This window comes from Temnothorax curvispinosus, unplaced genomic scaffold (assembly GCF_003070985.1).
Source record: "Temnothorax curvispinosus isolate PA1 unplaced genomic scaffold, ASM307098v1 QBEX01005936.1, whole genome shotgun sequence".
NCBI classification, from domain to species: Eukaryota; Metazoa; Arthropoda; class Insecta; order Hymenoptera; family Formicidae; genus Temnothorax; species Temnothorax curvispinosus.
The window spans coordinates 34605-59090 of NW_020215716.1; the positions used below are offsets into that span (position 1 = coordinate 34605).

Genomic DNA, 24486 nt, shown 5'->3' on the forward strand with positions numbered 1-24486 from the left:
TATTTACTGCACTGTCGCGGTATTTGCGGGTGAAGAAGGTCGTAATTGTGTATGAATATGCATTCGCAGGATGTACACGATATCTGCGAACACTTGTTCACAGTTGCGAATGATTCATTTACGCATTAGCATTAATCTGGATTGTGCAACATTTTTTCCTACTTTTTTTCAACGTGAACGCGAACGAACGAGAACGCATTGCGCCTATTTATTACGCGCATTTTATGATTTGCCCATTTTATAAAACATATATATACAGTACAGAGTACAGCAAGCTCGTGAATATCGATGAGTTTGTGCGATGCAGATTTATTAGCTGTAGAAAATATTTGTGCTCAATTACAAGCTTTTTATTAGCTCGCATTTATCTATAATCCATAATCCGTTTTTCTTTCTCAGTGCCGTTCTATCATTATGCATACATTGCAACCAATGCTGCGCGTGTCTATTTTTAAAACGATATTATTTGCTTATCTGTAATTGTAGCATACATTTGTAAATGTATACAGTTGTTGCGTGTAATTAAAATTCATCCCGCGTTTCCAAGCAAGGAACAATTCTAAGATTAGTAATCCAGGCACATCGCGAGGCGCTGCTCAATGACGTAGAGCAAGGCGCGGAATATTATTTCACTATCTCCATTTAAATAATCTTTATCCCATTTATATCCCATTTATAAATTTGAATTATTCATTCAATTGTAAATTAATAAACAAATTTTATCACTGAAATAACTAAATCGTTGCACGGTATCATGATCACAATTATTTTGGGTAACGGAGGATTTAACATTTACTATTTAAATGATTTGCGCAATAAATAAATTAAATATTTGTTTACTTTGTTTGTTTTAAATAACTCTACACAAAAATATTAGATATTATATCAAAATACATTATTCTTTATTCGGCACTTATATCGGCACAAACAGATGCAAAGAATATATGTTAAATAAAACATTCGGAAATCATTGATGAAAGAGATTACTTGATAATAAGAGAAATTCTGTCATTATATCTATAATCTCTGTAATATTCGCACATATTAACGTTTACATTAATAAATTATAAAAATTAACAGAGAGGAAAGAGAGCGCTGTGATTTTTTTTGTACGCAATTTTATTAACACTCATGATTGCCCGTGTTTCCTTTGGCATTGTTACAATTAATTTTTTAGTCGCTCTTGAGATTTGTCGGCATTTTCTCAGCCTTTGTATTTACCGCAAATTACGTTCTTTCATTACAATTTCAGCTTGCTCTACGAGCGCCACGCCGCAGAGAACAATTCCGAATAATAAACGACTAATTGGAGGAATGGCGCGTATGCATATACGTATGTACGAGTACGTCGCATCCTTTAAAAGCCGCCCGCGCGTCGCTTTATATACCCTTTGGTCACCTCGTTCCACTTACGAGGATACAATGCCCACGCAATGGGAATATCTAATGACCTCCCACGGGATTAAACTTCGAAAACGAAAATAATGCGATCCCTGCGACGACGCGGAGCACTTACTGGCTTAGCCAGCTTATTCTTCGTGGAAATCTAATTTTCCGTATTGGCCTCGCCTGAAAATATAGCGTGTCGCGAGCATAAACGCCCTCAATGGGCTATCTCGACAACGTAATGCAATTTCCGTCGGAATGCAAATCTCTAAAGTTTGATGACCCTAAATGAGACTTTTATAATCAGCTTGATCTTTCAAAGTCAAATGTTTATTATGCGAATAGTTGATAACGAAAGATAAATGCTTCTTACATTTTTAACGAGAATATTCGGTGTTTTATCGAGATTATACTTTATTAAACGTTATTATATTTTAATTAGGGTAACATAAGTCCCCGCGAACTTGTAATAACTAGAAATGATTTTTTGTACACGCGTGCATTCATGCGAGGCTACATTACTTATCAGATTTTCCGATAAGACCGCTGTCGCTCGTATTTCACGAGAATGTAAATTACATTGACTTCACTGAGAGATGCGGTGCACCCTACATTAGAATAATATCAACGCGCGATTTCAGAAGCCGTAATTCAGTCTCCTCGTTGTGGAGATGTGAGTTATGAAAACATATCTTTATATATCGAAAATGCAAAATAAAGATTTTACTTTTAAAGTTTCTTTCCACGGGAAATGATGAAAGTATATCTTGAGCAATGATAATTGAGAAACCAAACGCATAAATTTCTATGCAAGAAGTGTTCAAGTAACAAAATTAAAATAAATTAAATGTGAAATCTAAATATATAGTCGTTTCCGTAACTAATTTAATTTATACTCTTTAATATATACCTACTACTTGAAATAATCACTTGAAAGCTACATAATTTTTTCTAACTATTCTTTACTCGTGAACTTTTTTTGTTTGACAACTTCTTGTTATTATTCTATGCTAGCAGTAATAATTTATTAATGATTTTTGGGCAGCTAGAAAAGTTTTTATAACAGTTAACTCACTAATAAACGTGTGCAATTTTATTTTAAGAGTATTTTACGTGTATTCAACACAAAACAATTTTGCACAAGAATATTTTATGTATGTCCGTCAAAAGATGTTTTCTCTTGGAAATGAAAATATACATACGCGTATTTACAGTAATTTTTAATGTAGAGATTTGTAACAAAAACATTTGTAAACTTTGTTAGCTCTGAAACTACTTGTAATTAAATTTCAAAGAAAAGTTACAGGACAGAAAGGTTTACTCGGCTGCAACAAGATCGCGACGGTTAAATATACTTCCTTTCATGTCGCTCTTTGTGCATTCTACATTATAATTAAGAAAATAACAGAAAAATGCTCTCTTGGTATACATAGCTAGTTTTGGCATAAAAAAATAAGTAATTTCTATAATTAAGGAATTTTGCTTCTTCTGAAGCATTATGATAAATATTAGAAAGATGATACATATTTTATCATTTCTGTATAATGTAATTTCAGTTTTTCCATGTGTAGATATGAACACACATATTTTACTTTGCAGCCAATATTTTTTATGAAAATGAACATCTGATATAACAAAGGAAATAATAAGAGAATTTTCTCACGACGAAAACATATTTGCCTTTTATAGCTCTTTATTCGCTCTTTTCGCGAATAAAGATGACAGATTACTCATTATTACAAACAAATTTAACCATGATCAACATTTTTTTATCGAAACTTTTTCGATTTCATATACGTAGTGAACTTACCTTTACGTGTCAGTATACTTGCGTAGGTGGAAGAAAATTGATCGAGCAATTACGCGAGTGTTTACCGCTACGAGTGTTATCGCGCTCATACGATCGGATGTATACGCTATGTCGCTATCATAGGGATAGGGACAACGACCTCGCGACTTTGCGATCAGTAAAACCAAAATGATCGAAATAGGAAACTCGTGGTTCGAGCTCGCAAACCGTGTAACGCATTTGTCAACTAGTCGAAGTGCCAAACTCAGCGTACAGCCGGCCGTATAAGCTAACAGTGACGAGACGTGGCGCGTAACAGCGGCTCATTTCGACGGAAACGATGATCGATCACGGTTACCCTTACCATATCGTGCTGTATTACCGTCGGTGCGCAGTTCTACGCTAATCCCTTGGAACCATCCGCGCAACTAAATGTTACACCAGGCCGGAACAAACGTCTGGTAATCTCTCGATAATCCGCTTAACCGAAACGCTGCTGACAATGCGCTTCTATTCTTTGCGGTTGCGAACGCGATCGGTTTCGCGAATCTGCCTGTGGATATCCTTTTTTCCGGCCGATGCACCTGTCGTAGTATCGACGCGCGGATAGCGTATCGCTCGTTCGAGATATTTATGACGCCACCGAAAACGTTGAGAGACACGCGATGATGGAAAGGTGATGGATGCGTATCGCCACAACGATCCAGATAGGTAGTCAACGTAAAATACTACATCACGTTTCGAGAAGCTTATCGATAGGCAAAAGAGAAACTCGTAACAATCACAGGAAAGTCGAACAATGCTACTTCTTTCTTTTGTCAGTATATTATACCTACTACCGTATACTCGTACTACCTTTTTTTATTGGAAAGAATACGTAAAGTTTTGAAAAATAATTCTCTGCGGAACGAATTTTTTAGCAGCTTGATAACGCGTGTCAAGTACAAACTAATGTTCAATCTTTTCTTTCATGAATAACAAGTTTTTTACGTTTTAAAAATAAATTACTTATTGCAGAAATAATGTGAGTAAATCTGTTATGTTTTCGTTTAAAAAACTAATTATTTTCTTTAAAAAGCCGAAAATCTTATCGAAACAATGAAAGGACCAATAGTTAACAATAATCAGATTATATTTTGTATGTAATATTTTTCATAAAATCAAAGATGTAACAATATAAAGAAGAAATTTATGAATATATAAATATATTATGTTTTTTATTTTATTAAAGAATTTCAAATAAGAGATTTGCTTTTTATGATACATGATGATATCTTATTATGATAACTTATTCAAGTATCAGTCAAACTTTAATTTAGTATTCAGAACCTTCGATCAGTGCAAAATCGGATTTCGTTATCTCCAATTACAGGTACGAGAATTGTCGGAAAATTTGATTTACCTTCGAATTTCCTGGGATTGTCAATTTTCTCTTTCTCTCGCTTTTCCTTCCATATCAATGCATCGGAAGAACAAATACCCAATTTTCCTTTATACAAAAAATGAGAAGAATTTCTTTCTTTTCTATCGCTCGTTGTTTATTTTTGTCTAAATGGGTGAAAGGTGAAAATATACATAGGTATATAAAGTGATCTGTCATAAGTGATATACAATCGTAAAATTTACGATCCTACATGGGAAAGAATAAATAAAACTAGAATAAAATTTCCTCATGCAAAAACTCCGTTTTTAATCAAGTCAATTGTGAAAATATTTATTTGATCAATTAATAGAATTTTTTACTTACACTTTTTTCACGTAGAGTTACTCTCCCATCGCGATTATACCAAAAATAGCGCAGACTACTTTATATATAGCACATTACCTGACGCGCTGTGATGCCGCATCGTATCCTATTTGTGCTCGATAATTACTTCCCACTTTAAGGTGGAAGGCCATCACATCGGGGATAGAAATCAAGCCGCCGCGCGCTGTGCGCGACCCTGCATTAGGGATCAAATCAGCGACAAAAGCGTTTGCTGGGAAGGAGTCGGGTTACGTCGCCGCCCCGGCAGGCTCGCTCTCTCGTTACTGTCGACGTCCTTCGAAAGTAGGAGTCGCGTGGTCGAATCGAGAGAGACGAGTCGACGGGTCGAGTATCGATTAGGTTGGTATACGTAGGTAGAAGTCACCGAGATACTAAGAGGAAAGCGGCGGCGGCGGCAGTGGCAGTGGCAGCGGCAGCCGGCAGCGCCGCGCCGTCGGGAGGATCGATCGTGTCCTCGCCACCCTCCCTTGTCCCCGGCTGAAACAAATAAAACGGTAATAAATACTGCCCCGAGACCGATTTCCGAGCAGCCCTTTTGGCCACCCGGGCTGCTTCCCAGGTGTTTTAACATTCCGCGCGGAAGCAGAAACGTAATCGCAACAGCAAGAACTTTTATTACGAGAAAGGTACTCGCCGTTCCGCATCAATTCTCTCTTTCTCTCTTTGAGACTTTACAGACGCGTATTTAATTAACATCGTAGACTGTGTGGTTGGAACAGTGATATAAAATAATAGCTTATTAACAAATTAAACCAGAGCTTTGCAAATAATATCAGAAGACTATAGGTATGGAATGTCGCGGACTTATTGTACCTTGGCAAATTCTGAGTTAATGTTTTTCTCGTAGAAAATTTGATAGAAAAATTGCTACTTCTTAATAATCTCTTGATTTTTAACACTAATTAATTTAATAAATAAATTTTGAGGTAAAATTACATTTATGTAAATTCTCCTTAAAATTAGGTGGAGAATAGGAGGTAAAGTATTTTATTTGTTTGCATTTCTGGTATTTAATCTTCGAAAACCCTGTCATTTTCGACTTATAAATTATTATTCGTTCTTTTACGGTTTTTTTTAATTAGTTCCAAATTAGTCGAGAAATCCGCAGATGATTAATAGTTCAATAATTTCAAGACATTCTGTATACAGTCAATATCTATAGGCAAGAGGATAGGGAATCCGTTCGATTTCCAATTTTCCGAACGAATCTTCCTGCTGTTGAAATGGAAGATAAGTCATGATACTCGTGATAAACGATGAACTTTCTCGACGTTTTCGTTAAGGAAATATCGACACGAAATGTCGCAAGGAATAACGCCACGTGGCCATTTTCCGCCAATTCTAGGTCAGTCTATTAGAAGCTTATATGATGTAAAACAAAAAGTAAAATTAATAAGTCATTTGCTTTATCATTTTACTGTTGAATAGATTATAATTATTTCCATGAATTCACAATTCTTTGTGCATAAGTTTGAGTCTCTTTTTGTCATTATTAAAGGAATAACATTCTTGTCACAGCATAAATAGAAAGATCGAAGAAAAACGGAAAGAAATACAAAGCAAAGTTAACAGAGTTTCAGAGAAACGTTTGCTCGAGTAACAAAAGATAAGTAGCGCTTGTCGTATCTCATAAACTGATGAAAGATTATAGAATAAATGACCAAGTATCAAATAGGAAACTTCTATACTTCATTAACAGCGCGATAATGCGATAGTGATAAATAATCAATTTCAGATTAATTAAATTGATTTCTAGATAATATTATTGCATGCATTTTTTTTACATAATAATGCGAATTTAAACGTATTAATTTTAGCATTTTAAAAATGCTACATTAAACATACCATTATTAAATGAATTAAATTGCTTTTTTCGTGAAAAATACCCCCGCAATCTTGCAAAGGTTATTAAAATTTATTTACGACTTCTTGAAAGTTGGAAGATCTGTTAATTTAACTTTAATGAGCCTTCTTAGACTGTGACTAAGTTTATCGCCTCTACTGCGTCTCGAGACCTGTAATCTTTATGCATAATGGTGAGTTTAATACATTTTTCAAATCTCGCCACCCTGTGTGCGTTACATCTTAGCTATTTAATACAACACGCTTTGTTTGCAGAGAGAGAGGGGGGGGGAGGGGGGAGGGAGAGAGGGAGAAAGAGGGAGGGAAAGAAAGAATGTGTATGTATCTCATTTATTTATAAGCTAAAGGATTTAAATTTGACAGTATTTCTTTGTTGTATTAATTTATAAAGCCAGTTAAAATCGAAGCAAAGAAATTAAGTTATATGTATAAACTTCAACTCATATGTGCTAACAATATCATAATATAATGATAATTTTGTAATATTTTACAAACATTTGTAAAATCTTGAAATATTTGATACATATGTATAGATATACAATCACACACTTATGCGCAAGTTGTAGTTTCGTGCCGCTGCATTTATACGATAGTACATATATAACAAAATTACTATTATAGTATAATAATGATTATTATATGTTGTTTTAAATATGTCGACATTTATATCGTAATTTTACTAGCGTGTTTGGCTTGGCGCGACCTCGAGTAGTACGACGAAGGAAAGATTGATCGATCTTTACCTTTATAATAACATTAAAAAGAGCACGAGGTCTAAGATATGCGACATGATTATATTTAGTTTTCTGTTAACCTTCCACTGATCTCCAGAGTGGAAAGTAATTATCGAACACAAACGGAGCATTACCTTGAGTTCACAATATGATATAGACGAGATGCGCTCTGTGTCTCCGTGTCTTTAAAGCGGTGAAAATTTCTCTTGACGATGGGGAAAAGCGAGCGTTTTATATCTTTGCTGCATAACTTATTTTACTTGCTTTTCTCGTAAAACAGAATCATGGTTAAAGAGAAGACATCGTGTAAAGAACGATAAAAAGTTTGACACAAAAGATTCCTCGAGGATACATGCTAAAATTTGTAAAGGGGAAGATTCTGCTATGGAGGTGTAGTCTGACATAAAATCTTTTGGTTCACGGATTATGATTTTTAAACTTCTTATAAAATATACATATATATATATATTAATTATTATAGTACTAGAGCAGCGCGATGGAAAAATTTCAGTTCGAGTAAAAGAATAGAAATATATTTAAATAGAAATAAGCTCTTCTTTTTTATATATATACGCGGCAATCTGCAGATTTTACGAACGTTAAACGGGGTTTTTACCCACCTTTATGGTAAAAGCGATAAAGTTACCTTATTCTAAAAATTTTACTTTAGAAAAATTTATTTAAAGAAAGAAGAATTTTTGGAAGGTTTGTTTTAATGCTTCAGTTTGTACAAATATGCAAATATATGTAGCATATAGGTTCATAAAATAGTGCTGAATTAACTAATTTTAATTAGTGCTGAATCTACAGTTTCTATATTTTATTCAACCAAGTAATAGACTATCTCGTTTTTTTTTCTTTTATTTCTCGTTATGCTACTTACACACGCATTGACACTGAAATCGTTAAAAATCCTGAAAAACCCTTGTATTCATATTCTAGCATTACATGTTTAATTGTCGTTGAAATTACATTTATGATTTCGCAACAAATAAAACTCCAAATTGAATGGACATATTTAACATAAAATATGAGGTAAATATCAACTATCGGATTTTCATTATTTACATATTTCTCGAAAAAATATGTATGGCTTGTAAATCAATTTTGTAAGTAAAACAATTTATGTAAAATTTAATTAATTTGCAACTAAAATCGCAATTTTTTAGTGGACATTCGTTCACTCTGTGTGATAATCTTCTCTAAAATATATATGTTTTTTTAGCAAATATGCGGAAAAATATTGTGACTAAATGAATATTGTTATTGCTTGAGCTAACAGTACGATTATGTCATCGTGATCGAATAATTTTTGCTCGAGGATAACAGACGCGAATAAATGATTTTCTCGTTGCCGTTAAATCAGTCTAATGGGCTCTTTATACGCTTCAATATATGTACATATCGACATTAACGCGTGCATAGAGCGCGCATAACATAACGTTAATGCGGCGTTCATTGGAATTTCACGAGCATCGATCATAAGTACCGTCTGGCGATTTTGCATTCATCACGAGCATAAATTTTATTGCGCGACGATACGCGACGAGGCTCGATTAACGAACGTACGTCGGCAACGCAATGCTGGCATGTGAATCAAATATGTGTACGAATTATGTGCGATAGAGGGATATGAAGTTGCTTCAAGCTCTCGACTTGTCTACTTTGAAGAGACGTTCCACCTCTTGTGTCGTTGTACATACCTTCAAGTAGAATTACAAGCCCGCATTTCACGCTCATATAACTATGGGTATGCATTCATCTTCACTAAAATGTTTAATTCGTCTCTCGTCACCCATTTAGTTATCCTCGTTTCTTAACTTATCTGAGTTGTCTGACTTCTTGCTCTTCCGCCAGATTGGCGCGGTATAATTAGACAATCCGCTCCTTGAATTCCCGCTCGTATCGTGTCGCCAGAAGAAATAAATTGCAGCTAAGTTGAGCTCCACACTAAACTGGATTAGAGAAAATGTCAAAAAGGTTTTTGCAATAATACTATCGTGTAATGATAAAAAATATTGAATTAACTGAATTAATTTTGACTTTACATCGTTGCTCTACTTTTAAGAATGATTTAGGAACGACTAACCGCAACGGCTAGTAATTTTTGCTATATTCTTTCGCGATGTTAAAAATGCTTTCGACGATCATCCTCATTTCACAATAATGCCAAAATTATATCTTAGATCCATCATTAAATTGCACTGTTAAAATTATCGAAAACGTAACGAGCTAAGCTTATCGAAAAATAATATTACAAGAAATTAAGTAATATTTTAATTAAATTATTCTTAATATATATAATATACGACAATAATTCTTTCCAAACAGTAAAGTTTTCTAAGCAATCGGTAATAATAACATCGAAAAAGAAAGATTTATTTGAAAAAATAAATATTCTATTTTAGCCATTATTCAGTTTCTGCTTTCGCCAATTTAATTGTTGTAATGCGAATTTAATGCATCATAAAAGCAGATAACATGAAATATCGATACTCAGTAGTCTGAGATTTCAACTTTTAACTTTACGAATATTCAAGAACCTTAAGCAACATTAAGATATGAGATCAAGATTTTTAGAGACACGTATTTTACGTGTCTCTATATAGCGCCACGAGGATTTATCGATAAATGATCAAGGAACTCTCGACGAGGTAGGAAACGGCAACGACAAAATAAGATTATCAACTTCCGCGTGGAAAGAATTCTTATAGTGAGAACTTATGCGGGGCGAGGCGCGCGCAATTTTTGCACATCATATTTCTGGTGGCTGTTCCACGTTGCAGCAGATATGTATCGCACGCGTTTCCATAAAGCGGATCTCCTTTTCGGAAGTTCCGGCACGACGTGGAAATCGCGTCGCGTCGCATCGCGTCGCAACCGACGCGCGACGTCCCGAGAAGGCTGTTGAACCCACCGCGCGCTTTTCCTTATCCCGAGACGCGGAATTACTTCGGCCGTGGAACGTGCGCGATAAGCTGCATGAGCGTATGCCGCGCGGCGTGACGGAAAATGGGCGCGAGCATCTATTTTCGTTCCCGGGTCACGTAACTACGCGAGCGGCAGACATATATTATATGTTACCTTATACTCGCCGCGCCGCGCCGCGCCACGCCACGCGCTTCATCCCGCTCACGGTCGCGGCCTACGACGATATTCCACGTCTACCGAACGACGTGCTTAATGAGCCGTCGCGTCGTTTTAATCTGCGCTAACGACATCGAACCCGCTTTGGGTTTCACTCAAATCGCCAAGAGAGTTTAATTTAGCCAAACACGCCAAGATTATGTTTGACGAGCATGGTATAACGATGTCGCGCTTGGCACGAGCGTCCTTACAACGAAACAGAACGTTTGGTTTTATCGAACAATTCGAGCCTTCATTATTATTTAAAGGCATTTCTATAAAGTGCGTATAATCTGTTTATATATTTTATTTTTATGAATAATATCGATGATACAGCATTGAATAATCTTTTAAGACGGCTAAAGTTGTACGGTTTATCTTTATATTTGATTATTTTATTTATTTATCTTTATTTTATATTAAATATATTTACACTTATTTTTCATATTATACACACATTATCTCAGAATTATTGTGAAATGTCTTGTTTGATTTACATAGTAAATTGTTAGTAAATTTATGGGATTAATTGTATTATGAATAAATTAAAATTTTATTCCCCATTGCTGTGCAAAATTTATAATAATATATAGTTGGATGTGTGTAGTATATACAGTTAAAACCGGAAACATACACATACACACCGACACAGCGAAACGTTAATGTATAAGAGAAAAATTTCAGTTACGCCAGAGTGCCATGGAATTTGCTATGCAAATGTGCTTTATGTCGAGGGTATCCATCGAGCTTTCGTGGCATGAGCTGCCGCTCATGGATGCAATCTGTGCATCGAGATGGAAGACAATGTTGCACCAGGTGCTAGGTACAACTACCGGTGTCACCAGTGGGTGATTTAGTCGCGCTTCTATAATTAGTCTCGGCTCTAATAACCGACACCTTGGCCGTATCGCGGACCAATTCCGCCGATTGCACGAGCACAAATCTTTGTCGATTGCGTTATTTGGATTATTGCGCAAAATTAAATCTCTCGCGGTTATTTAGCTAGGCAGCTAGTTCGAAATATCATTAATTTATGATACCAACTATAGTAAATCTGGCGTGTGCCGTGAAATATAATGCGAATCTTAATAAGCACACATATTGTACATATGTGGAGGAAGGGGTTCTCACAGCTAACTAATTATTTTATTAGTTGCGATGCTCTCCAGCTTTCAGTTCATAATGAATATTAACCAAAATTAATTACGCAAATGGCTCAATTCGTTCATCTCGCATGGTAACAACATATTATTCAGATCTCAAAATCTCGGGTACTTGCAACTCGTGCGTTCGTGTAAAAGAGTCACGGCGGTCTCGCGCTGCGCGTGTATTATACTTGGCGCGAAACTAATTTGCAGATGTGCAAATTAAGTAATATTGCAACATATTAATTTTAATTTTAATAATAATTTGTGTTTGACAAATCAATTTTTTTTTTGTGAAAACTTTCAACATTAAATTATTAATAATCTTAGTAATTAATATTTGAATTAAAATTATTTGAAATCAAGTTTGTGAGCGCGCGCGCGCGCGTGTGTTTGTGTGTATGTGGGTGGGTGTGTGGGTGTAAATTTAAGTAAAAAATAAGATTTTATTACTCAATCACATCAAGCAGAAACTCAACGTAGAACATTACAATTTATACAAGTTATGTAAATCTTCGAGAGATATTTCGAATATTTATATTCTCCAAATTTAGAAGAAATAATGCAATATTTTATTAAAAATTGACCGTATCTCTGGGATAATAAAGAAAGAGATATAATTCGTGAGTATAATACTTTCTATAGGAAAATCAGCTCTGGCGCGGCAATTTTATAAATTTAACCTCGTTTTTGTTTCTGCATTTTCCTTCCGATATTAGTTATTAAAGTCGCGCCGCGTCGTTTCGCTTCGTGCAACTGTTACAGCGGCATGCATTACGCCTGCCGCCTATTCATTGTCGGTATCAGATGCACCGAGGAGCGCTGCCACAAGCGCCATAATACTTGCAGCTAGGCGCCGGAAGTACCTATATACGAACACGGTTGCCGCTCCGCGTCGGCCGCGGCCGACCGACTTGTCCCGCAATTACTTGCACGGAAACTCACGAAAGCGGGTCGAAGAACGAACAAGTCAGCTCCCGTCGTCTTTATAGCATTGTTCGCGAAACCAAAGGAGTCAAAAGTCATTGTCATTTAGTTCATATGTAATGACGATACATCGCCAGAGTTATCCAACGTCTCCGTAATTTCTCCTACAAGATATTATGACGTCTTCAAGTCATGCATTTGAGTTTAACCTTTGTTGTGCACACTGGGTCTTTTAGATCCCAGCGTATTTTCAAACGCGTTTTTCTAATACGTACAATGCGGATCGGGACCTGTGCTGCCGATCTACCTGTAGTTTAGGGATAACACTTCAAGATCTTATACATAGTTTTGCCCGCCCGGCTTTAGTCTGCTCTTGGCAGTGGTGAGAAGTTGAAAAACGCGTGATTTCATAGCAATATAAATATACTTTTTTCAACTCCGCTATAAACTAATATTTTTCCTTGAAAGTGTAGTATTTCAAGAAAGTAATCCCACAAAAATTATTAAAAAATATTAAAAATTGAATTTTTTATGCATTTTTAAGTGAAAAGTCCATTTTTCGGTTTTTTTAGTTAACATATCATTTATAATTTTTTTATGTTGCAAAATATTAATGAAACCTATTAGACCTTATTTTGGAAGCTTTGAACAATCGCCAGCAATTTTGTTTGAGTCAAAATAACGAATTGTACGTCTGTAATAAACGTTTAAAAGTGACTGGGGTCTAATAGACCCCTTGTGCACAATACGTAATTTTGAAGAGGTGTGCACAACAAAGGTTAATATTTCAAAGACATTTTATAGAATTAAAAGAATCAAAAAGACACCCGAATAACATTGAAATGTTTTACGTTTTGATGTCTTTGCTTTTCATTCTTTGCGTGAAATTAATTCTAAAAAATCCTATTACGTGAAAATCTCGGTGAAAATATTTTCCCCATCTGGATGTGCGAATACGCGAATATAGTATACGTAGATTCTTTGAGATAAAATTTCAATATTCACACGCACGCGGGCGGGACATTCATTTTCCGCTTAACGCCCAGCAGAAGGATGGTACGGTTAAAACGTTCGCCCAAAACCATCCTAATAATTCAGCCAGCATCGCTCGCAATCCTCTCACGCACATAAATTTCCCTCGTCGTCGCCATTAGCGCACGATTTCGTTGTTCACCGACGTCCGTTCCAACCGCTAAGTCTCCGCTCGACGCGAAACGTCTCGCTGTAAAAGAAAAAAATAGAAAGCGGACGTTACGTTCGAACGATTCATCTCTTTTGATTAATAACCGTCCAGCGGCTGCATTTTTTTAATTCACGGCGATGTACGTCAAAGGACGATATACCAGCAGTGGCTTCGATTTTATGGGTTTCACGACGCTTATTACGCTCCTCATGCCCGCAGCCCGCAGCCCACAACCGAGTTTCATTCAATGGACGATTGATGCGGCGGGACGCCGAGCGACGTCCCGGTTCTCGGCGGCGGCGGTCATGCCAAGGCCATTCCCGAAGGACGACGAAATTGCTTCCGCTCGCTATTTGAACCCAAGGCTCCCGATATTCCCGGAGCTAAAGCTCGCGACGAAACAGAGGGGGATGATATGCCGCGCCGCGTATAACGGTCGCGAATTGCGGTAGGCGGACGGCGCGCGCGCGCGCGCTCTTTTTCCGCGGCGCACCCGCGGCTGGCGATCGATCGATTGAAAACTATTTCAGCGATTACCCTCCGAGATGTTCGCCGGAGGGAAATACGGGCATCTAGAGAAAGAGAGAGAGAGAGAGAGAGAGAGAGAGAAAGAGAGAGAGAGAATGAAAAAGGGAGATAAAGAGCGGATTCAAAAAGGGAAACGGCAAACTGTTACTCAGAAAATTTGCTTGCAATTTTTTCGTAACAAAACTCTGATTACAGTCTGCTATTGATTATGACTTTTTAATTTCTGATAGAGTTTTAATATTATTTCTTAAAAGTACCTATGCTAATAATTATCAACGATCTCTCTCGGACACTTGAACTTTTCTTTAACGAGAACTTTATCCGATCTTGCTAATAATTTATTACAGCTATTCATTAATTTATCGATAACAACAGGAATGCAGATAGAAACTGTTTCAAGATAAGATATAATTTAATACTGTAGCAAATTTATATATACGAGTATCTCTCTCTCGAGATAATTAATCGCATTGGTATGCAATATTAATTCACTGATGCTCTATTCTTAAAGAAATTTTACCTTGATTTTTCCTAGGAATAATCCAAGTTTATTGTAACCTTCTAATTTATTTTTCCAACTTATTTCATATTTCTCACATTAATATTCTCGAAATTATATATCCTCTCTTTATTAAAGTATTCAGTTGATATCGAATTAGGCAAGAATTCAATTCTGTGCTACTACTTACCTCTATTCTTAATCCTTAATTCGTTCAATGTTCGTCAATTAGTATACCGAATCACTAATCGAGTCGATAGAATATGAGCTGAAGAAAAGTCAAAATCAAGTTATCTCATAGGGAACATACTCTCTACACATGTTAAAAGGCAACGCAGAACGCGGGGAAGCCTGAGCAGTGCAAGTGCGCTGAATAGGAATGTTTCATTTATGCATCGCGACAAAAGCGATAGAGGCCGTACATCGAGAAATGTATATGTGCCGACGTACGGGTAATAGAATGAGGGTCGTAATAATGTAAAGGGAGGAATGGGGTCGGATCGATCATTGATTCTGACGTGGTGGTGGAGGACACCGGTGGTGGCAAGCATTCGATTTCCAGAGGGCTGTCGATCTCTGTTGTTTGCCCAGTACCATTTGTATTCCATTGAGAGTGTCGGAGGTGGTCGGCGTATTGGTCTTATTGTTCCAGATAATTCATCGAGCTTTCATCGCGTTTGTAAAAATATTGACGGTGCACATATACAATGTATGTTCATTGAGGTCGCGGCCATGGATGATTGTGCACGTATCTTAAAAACTACCTCTAAATTTTATGAAATTAAATCGAACATTCGAATTTAAAAAATTTCGAATTTGCAAACTTGCGTATCGCAATTTTCTCGGAATTTCATATTTTTTAATTGACATTAAGTATCATTCGCGGATTTGTTAATTTAAATTTCTGTACGTGACGTATATCAACACTCTTCAATTTGCAGAACTACGGTTACATTAGATTAAGTATATTTAAAATAAGATCGAAAAAACGACCACTTACCCAGATGGATAGACTCGCTGCTCACAATATTTTATTATAAAGTTTATTACGAAGTTTAAAAAATAGGTTGATAGATACGTCTTAATTGTGGTAGATTGGCCGAAATTGAACGAGTAGATATAAAAGCTGCACATGGGAATCAAATAATCGATCGACTAGTTAAATTTTAAAAGGTCCGACGTGTCCCCTCGTAAAATGAAGTACGTTTTCAATGTTTCATCGATCGTGGTTATTGCAGTTTAAGTTCGCTGGAAGCGTGTGTTAAATTCCCTGTGGAGGACTTTAGCGGAATTTTCCGCGAATTATAGGGAGGCTTTGGATTACGATACAAAATTTATGTAAAGATAGATAGCTTATTAGATAACTTATCTCTTTCAAATTATACATGTTCAGATAAATCTTTGTTTCATTGTTTAATCTAAAGGTTTTCTCCCGAAGAATAGCTGCTAAAGCTAAAGCAACGTTACATGCGTGGCACGACAGACTAAAAATTTTTAATAACAAAAAGAAACAATTATATAACTAATTGTAGTGTCATAGTCTATATTAATTTCCTGTGTCAAATAATGTATAAAAATGTATATTACACAATTAATTTTTCTACAACAAAATAGAAGATAAGTTCTTTGAAAAGAATAAAAGATTAAAGAATTTCCCCTCCCCCCCTCTCTCTCTCTCTTTTCCAAAATCATCGTTTTCGTATTATGCATTCTGAAATATATTCCATTTTACTATCTATCTATCACAACTCGAGAACGACAATCCTCGCCACAATTCGTGAAACTATGTAGAGCTCCTTGTTCGTATCGCTGTTTCCTGTATACCCATCGACAGTTCTTCAAAGAAAATAGAATATGACGGCGCGACGGCGCGGCAACGGCGGCAGGCAACAAGCGACGGGCGGTTCGTGCAAATCAATCGAATCGTTTCACGTCGAATCTCGTTCCGTTCGTCTCTTGTCTCTCTTCCGCTTGTCTTGGCCTTCTTTCCCTCCGCGAGCGCGCACACAATGTCAGATTCGCAGACCAAGCGGATTTACTGCGGCCAACAGATAAACATACCACCGACGTTCCCGCATATTCTGAAACTCTACACGAAAGCGGCAATTCGCACGCAGCCGCACGATCTTCTGCGATGGACCGCCACGTATTTCCGCGCTCTGGCGAACGGCGAGGTGCCTCCGGCGAAGGTACATTCCTTTTTGTGCAAACACGTCGTTCTCGCGTCAGTCGAGCTTTGCGATCTCCTTTTCTACTCGTATTACCTTTCCTCGGATCCATTATTCATCATGAAACATGCGCAATTTCATGTTATGAGGAAAACTTTGCTTGGAAAAAAATCAACATAAGGATTTTAAACTTTCGAGAAATATCAAAATTGAACTTATACGCGCTACTCCATCTCGGAGAGAGAACATTTTTGTAATCGTAAGTCTACTTCTCGTTCAAACAAGTTTTCCTTGAAGAAACATCGATGGGACATGGGACTATGTGTGTAAATATTTAATATAGGGAAGGAGGGAAGAGAAAGTAATAACTTTTTGATTACTAGAATTATCCTGCGCAATATAATTTATTTGTCATTATTAATCCATCTTTAATATTTATTTCGTTTTTTTCAATCTTTCGCTTCTCCTTTCCCATTTCTTCAAACTCGAGCAGCGCCGGAAAAACTTATTAGAAAATATTTCTAAAAATATTTTGTACAAGATCAAAATTAATGAAAATTCCATGCGCGCCAATCGATCTATTACATCGCTCTTGCGAATATTCATTATTATTATATTATTCGCGAAGCAGGTCAAAGTAAGGCACGTTCATCTCCTGAGTTCGTCCATTCGCGTTCTTTCGGATGTCTGTAATTATAAGTTTGCGCAATTCTAGTTGTAGGATAACAGCATTAAAGAGAAGTTACGAACCGGTGCGGTGGGCCGCGCGATCTTTCTCTCGAACGCAATTGATCGATAATTAAAAGTTAAAATCTGCGCCGAAATATGTTTAAAAATAATTAAATATAAAAATTGAGCTACATTAATTCTTAAACATTCGATATTTTGCGCATAAATCATTTGTACCGTAATCATATTAACACCGCAATATTATATTATTCTCATTATTAATATCATTTATCATTATTCGTACGTTATCGACAATGCAAACTCTTCAATACAACGCAAATTAATGAATATAATTGTTGGCAAAATGCATAGGTTAACGAAATTAATTCGATGGCCAATCAAGTTCTTTATAGCGTCATATCGATTTTGTTGTTGTTTTTAATTTTATTCGGGCACAACTTATTTTTGTCTATAGGTATATGATATATTAAATGTTCCGTGAAATTTCTAAACTTTGTTAACTTTTTCTTGTTAATTAAAACATCGCATATATTATTCTGTTAATGTGTGAGAAGTTTACCTCAAATTAGTTTTAATGGACGTTATTCTATCTTTTGCTCAAAAGCTTGCTTTTGCTGAAGCTTTTTGATGTTAAATAACTCCTCAATTATACCATGGCTCGAATGTTCGCAAACGCGAAATTGCGTTCAATTTTGTCAAATTATACTGCTAAAGTTGCATATATCCCCTCATGAAACATCCAGTGCAGTGTACTATACCTCTTCCCTCTTCCCTCCTCCCTTGTCTCTGTTTCTCTCTCCTTTATGACATTCGTGCATTTTACCGATTAATTTACAGCGCGCGCAATCTAATTTGCAACTATTATTCACAACAACGCGCGCGCACGCGTCATCGTTATCATTGTTAACTGGAATTCCCCGTTTATCTATGGGATATCGCGTTACCGCGTAGCTGACACGCGATACTTGCTTATAGAGCGATATTTCCGACGTACGTACGTCGCTCTCAGAATAGGAACCGAATGAGGGAGAGAGCGCTGAAGACAAATATCAGCGTAATTCGCGCTCCTGGGAAGCGAGATGCGTTTCGGGACGGAAATGCCGCGCGACACACTCGACGACTCGACAGGCGCGTCTAATGCCAGTGAAACCGATTCGTAACGGGTTCGCGTTATGCGCATTATGTATATATACGTACGTGCGACAGGCATTATTGATGACCGAACCACGGCCGATTGTTAACTGACCGTAAACAATCTCGACCTCCGCGATATTGTCCCTGCAGGATAGACTGGAATATCCACCCTTTATACACCCCTCGGGCATCACGCCCGGTTACCTGAGGACCCTGCTCAACAGATTCGGTCACGTGAACAAGATCTGCCTGAAAGCCCTCCTGCAGGACTGGCGAGGATTGGATTTACCCGAGACGGGTCTTTATCAGCTTTTTATGGTTGCCGGTTTATTGCAGGATAAAGAATACTGTGACTTTTATCGATTCCTCGCGGTCGCCTGTGGATTTTTAGGAAATGTGAGTTATAAGCGCTACTAGTGGAACAATATCTCTTTATAGCATTTTCGAGTGTGTCTGATATCGGAATCGGGAAACATGACGAATTTTTATCTCGGATTTTTGCTTTTCGTGAAAATATCCCATTTTCAGAATTATTTTTTATCAATCCATTAACATGTATCATCGTTACGTTATACTAGCATAATATATGTATGCGGAACGATTTCCGCATTTTTATATTCGTGAGAATTTGTTGAACATAAAAAACCTATAACTGACTTTAATTCATTATTAAGTTTAAAAAAGATATTAATTTTTATTTATTGTAAGCCTATAAACAAGACATAAGTTAATTATTATAGTAGGTGAAATGACAGGAGGTATTTAATACAAAATGGAAAAAACGGACTATTCTCTCTTTTATGTGTCGCTGTGAAAATTTGCACTGTGAAAGTTACAATTAGAACAAACTAAAAGTGTGATATAGCGATATTAACTGGATAGCAATCTATATGAGCGACAGCTGCCAACTTTTGAACTTTTAACACAGCGGTAATAATAGAAGAGCCATTAACTGTATTGGACATTCGCAAATAAAACAATTCGGAATCACGATTGATTAAAAGATACAGTAATGCCTTTTGCTACATACGCATTACAATCGATATTTTTTAATCTTTTTCGCGAGAAATATACAATAAATTTTCGACAAAAACAAAATAATGAACAAACGTCAGATAAAATATTTGTCCGGATATTTTACTTTCACAACACATACACGCGCGTGTATGTCAATAAACACGAGTATAACGTTAACAATATACATAGCTTTTCAGATTTTTACATTTTAACAAAAATCATGAAATGCTTTCTTTTATACGGCAATATCTTACGTTTACGTTAAGAAAATCCAGCTTGGTACTAATTATTGTAATGTTGTTAATATCGTTAGTTGCGTTCGGTCGGCGCGGGCGTGGTTATAATTTACGTTACGCCCGCTTTAGAATCTTTTTGAGACGATGATATACGTGTGCGAATTACTGACGCACGAGCCGGAAGGCGGCTCGGCTATGATACCCTTGAGGATTTTCTTGGATCTCTACGGATATCTGGCGGATCTCGATTGCGGCGGCGAGCCTCACCGTCGCAAAGCCGAGCGCACCGATTCCCCGCACGACGCGACAACGTCCGTCTCGGAGCCGTCGTCTGGCACGATCGATTTGACGACGAGAGCTTGCAGCTGTGAGTTCGCAGCGACGGAAAAGGTATCGGCCAGTCGTGGCATTTCTCTGCCGGTTGAATAAAATATCCGGCCTGACGCGGCTCTCGTTCAGTAACGGGGTAACTCTTTGTTTTATCTTATTGGATCGTAAAAAAAAAATCGCTTCAGGGACCCTTAATGAGAAAGTTCTGGAATATCCTATTTTCTCCGTCTAATATTTCTATCGGAGAGTTCGTAGGTAATCTTGGTAAGGAATACGAATAGAGATAAGAGTCAATTTTGTGAGGAAATGTGTCTCAGAAGCTTGAAAATTTGAAGAAAGTGAGCCTATAGCATTGTTTTTCATGAAATTTGAAATTAATCTTTAGAATGCAAAATTATCGAAGACAAACAACATTTGTCTCAAAGATAGATTGCATAATAATCCGGGTTGATTCGAATCGTGTAACATTTGATATACCTATATTGCATACAAATAGTACAAAAATATTTTTTCAGAAATAAACAGCTCACATATATTTATCGTTGAAATAAATAGACTTGATTCATATTAGCACGATTTTGAGCAGATTTGACATTTATTTATATACATAATTCATGGTACAGTTATTTGGATTAAGCATATATCACGTGCACTTTAACCAACCGCCACAAAGCGTTATAATTATAACAAAGTTATAACAGTCTTTCTCTAAAGAGAACAACGCGGACGGTTGCATATACGTCTGCATATTTTATAATGATTTAATAATCGCAAGGCGTGCATTTCCATTTATTCAGTATACGTTTAAAAGGAAACTTGCGACGTTTTAATCGTTACGACACAAATTTACCTTTATTAATTATAATATAATTTAGCAATATTTAAATAACTGATTAATTAAGGCATTAATATGACATGCTAATAATTCTCTATTTTGACGCATAAATATTAAATTGATACATACATTTAGTATTATGTTAAAATAAATAGATAGCTATATACATGTGTCGGAATCGTGATATGGAAGTTACAGTTGGGAAATTACAGGCATGTAATAACGTGCGCGTGATGAGTAAAATTTAATAAATTTTCGGAGTAAAATTTTGCCAATAAGCCTGCGTATGCGCGGAGTAAGCTGCTTTCGCCATACAATATCCACTCTGTACTGCTAACTACTTCTCATTACAAACAGCGCTGCATATTTCATATACGCATTTGCGTTTCGGACTCGCTTTTCGGAGCAAGAGCAAAATTAACCAGTTCACATGAAGATTACGGAAAATATTAACAACTCCGCGCAACTTTGTACGGAAGTGACTTGCATGGAAAGTGACTTCTGAATTAATGCATCGCGATCGTGGACTTTACGTAGCGTCGCGATAATATATAAGAAGATTATAATCCTATAGTTGTGTAAGATACACGCTTTAAATTAAATCGTAAATATTAAACACATTTGTTGGAATATATATTTGATAAGATAGTAATCTTTTTAGTATTCGTACTCTCCTGATAATAATTTACAACGCTTTCAAAGACCATCATTAACTTTGTCGAGATTACGTAAAATCGGGACAGATAATTTCTTTCCGTCTACACCGGGACGTTTCGGCTTTATACGGTCGATCAACGCGTATTCAATCAAGCACGTATCAGGAGGAGGCGAGAAGCACTGACGAGGATGTTTGCGGGAAAGCGCCTCGCGAAAAGCGACCTTCGAAAAGCCTCGAGATCTTGAAGGATTATGGGGATGACCCGGAGCACTCCGACATCGACATAGTGTTGGCGAGACAGTCTGTCGCCAGCGATAAAACCGAAATTGAGATCGAATCGATTGATGGTCACGTTTTCCGAGGAGGGATGAGCGAGGTACGTCGCCGGTCGCCGGACACGCTGGAAAAACGCAGGAAAAACGATCAGTCACTTTGAATTTTGCGACCGGGCGATTACATCGTAAAATATACAGAGTATCCCGCCATATTCTCGTTGATCTGTGAAAAGTAGATTTTAATCTCAATTTACTCTTTGTATAGTGATAATCGTGTAAAAAAAGAACGCTTAAATATTTTTGAACACTTAAAGATCTCTCATACGTCACGTCTAAAACTTGTTTTCTTTTTGTTAAATTATTTACTTATTAAATAGTTATACGCGAAATTTATATGATTTAACTATTACGTCGTTTATTAATTCCAATCGCCGGTGACAAACGGTTGAACATTTGTTTAGTCAACGGTTGAGGCGAAGTTCGAGCATCCTGTCATTCCTTCGATCATCGATCACATCGAGCATAATGGCGATATTACTAGCAAGAGCTTTTCGGAACGCAACGTCGATGTGCGGGAGACAACTGATGATGCATTCGAGTTTAACTTGGAGAGTGAGGAGGGTGTCATAGGGGAAGCGGAAGCGATCGACTCCGAGACTACGACTACTTGGATCGGTCTTGAAAACTCGTCGGAGATCTGCCGATGCCTCGACGAATCCGAGAGCGACCAGACGCCACCGCCCGACCCGCTGAAAGAGTTCCTGAAGAGGATGCGGGCGGAGGTGGAGGCGGGTCGTCTGGAAACAATCTTCCGGGTATCTGGAATCGGTCCGCCGGTGTCGCCCGAGCGTGTAACAGCTGTTGGACTGTGGCTGGCAGACTGCGCGCGTCGTCAGGAGGGTCTGGTCGGGCCGCGTAATATCCGCCACTTTCTCTGTCCGAATCTCGATGATATTTTGGAGTGCGATTGCACGTAACTATCGTAAAGTATTCCTCCGTACATCACAATATGGCGTTTTCGCGATCGAACCAATCGAATCGAAGTAATTTTTAATTATAAGATTTTTTTATGTATGCACATGTGCGTAAGCTTTCACATAATATTATTTGTGTTATGAAGAATTATAAGAGAACAAGATCTTCTCAATGTTGGGAAACATTATTCGTATAATTTTTTAGATAAAATAAAAAATGATCGCGTTATACGTGTAATCACGAAATTGTTTTAATTTATATAATCACAATCTCAATTGTGATTTTATTATATTGAAGAAGCAAGTTCCACTTTTCACATGAGATTTGTAAATTGTAATTAATATATACAAATTAGCTCTCAGATGCATTCCACATTACATTTCATTTTGTCATATAATCATCCAACGTCGGTATTGTATAATTATCTTTGATTTATAATCATGGGCGATTGCAACTGAAACGTCATATATAATGTATTGAGTAACATTTATCTTGGTAACGATTACTGTTATCATAAAAGGACGAATGTAAGCCACGATACAGTTTGTAGAATACGCGCGCAACGTATTAAATTATGAATCGTTGCATCGTTTATATAATTTTCTGCCTATTCGTGTTTTTTGTTACACGTACGAGAAAAGTATTAATAGAAAATAAATAATAGAATAAATAATAGAAGAAAAGTAATAGATTCCCCGGTGACGAGACAGAAGTACACGTATAAAATTTATTTCTTCTTTCGGAGCAGCGGAAGTGATCGATATTCTTTGAGGGCACGTGTCTGTTATTTTCCAAAACCGCCTGTTCCACCGTGCATTTTGTCAATTCGCCTACCGTATCGGCTACCGTATCGGCAACAACAACTCGGCAAATCGATTATTGGTCGAGTTATTATTGGTATCACGGTTGCACAATATTGACGTATGCTGGTCAGCTCCGGGGTTCATAACCCGCTCACTCTAACTCGCGCCCGCGAGTCTCTTCTAGCCCTATAGGATTTACTTTGATATCAAGCGCTATCACACGATCACGCTATCGAAACAAACAGTGTACGACAAGCACATGCCATTGAATGTGTTGCATTCACTTTAAGAGTGGAGCAAATGGAGACTGCCACTCTCGCCACTTCGACCACGGGGGAAAAAATCCAGTCGAAGGCGAGTTTTCGTTTGTTTCCGAAATGAGAGTATCCCGCGCGGTCCATTTAAATCTACACTTGA

The 24486-nt window shown here is 37.0% G+C and overlaps 1 protein-coding gene across 1 annotated transcript; it reads left to right on the forward strand.

Annotated features, from left to right (window-relative positions):
- The first annotated feature begins 16957 nt into the window (after nucleotides 1-16957).
- LOC112455253 lies at nucleotides 16958-23268 on the forward strand. The gene is made up of 4 exons (XM_025017056.1): nucleotides 16958-17137; nucleotides 19091-19336; nucleotides 20323-20564; nucleotides 22839-23268. The coding sequence occupies exons 1-4, from the start codon at nucleotides 16958-16960 to the stop codon at nucleotides 23266-23268; spliced, it is 1098 nt and encodes a 365-aa protein (XP_024872824.1).
- The last annotated feature ends 1218 nt before the right edge of the window (nucleotides 23269-24486 follow it).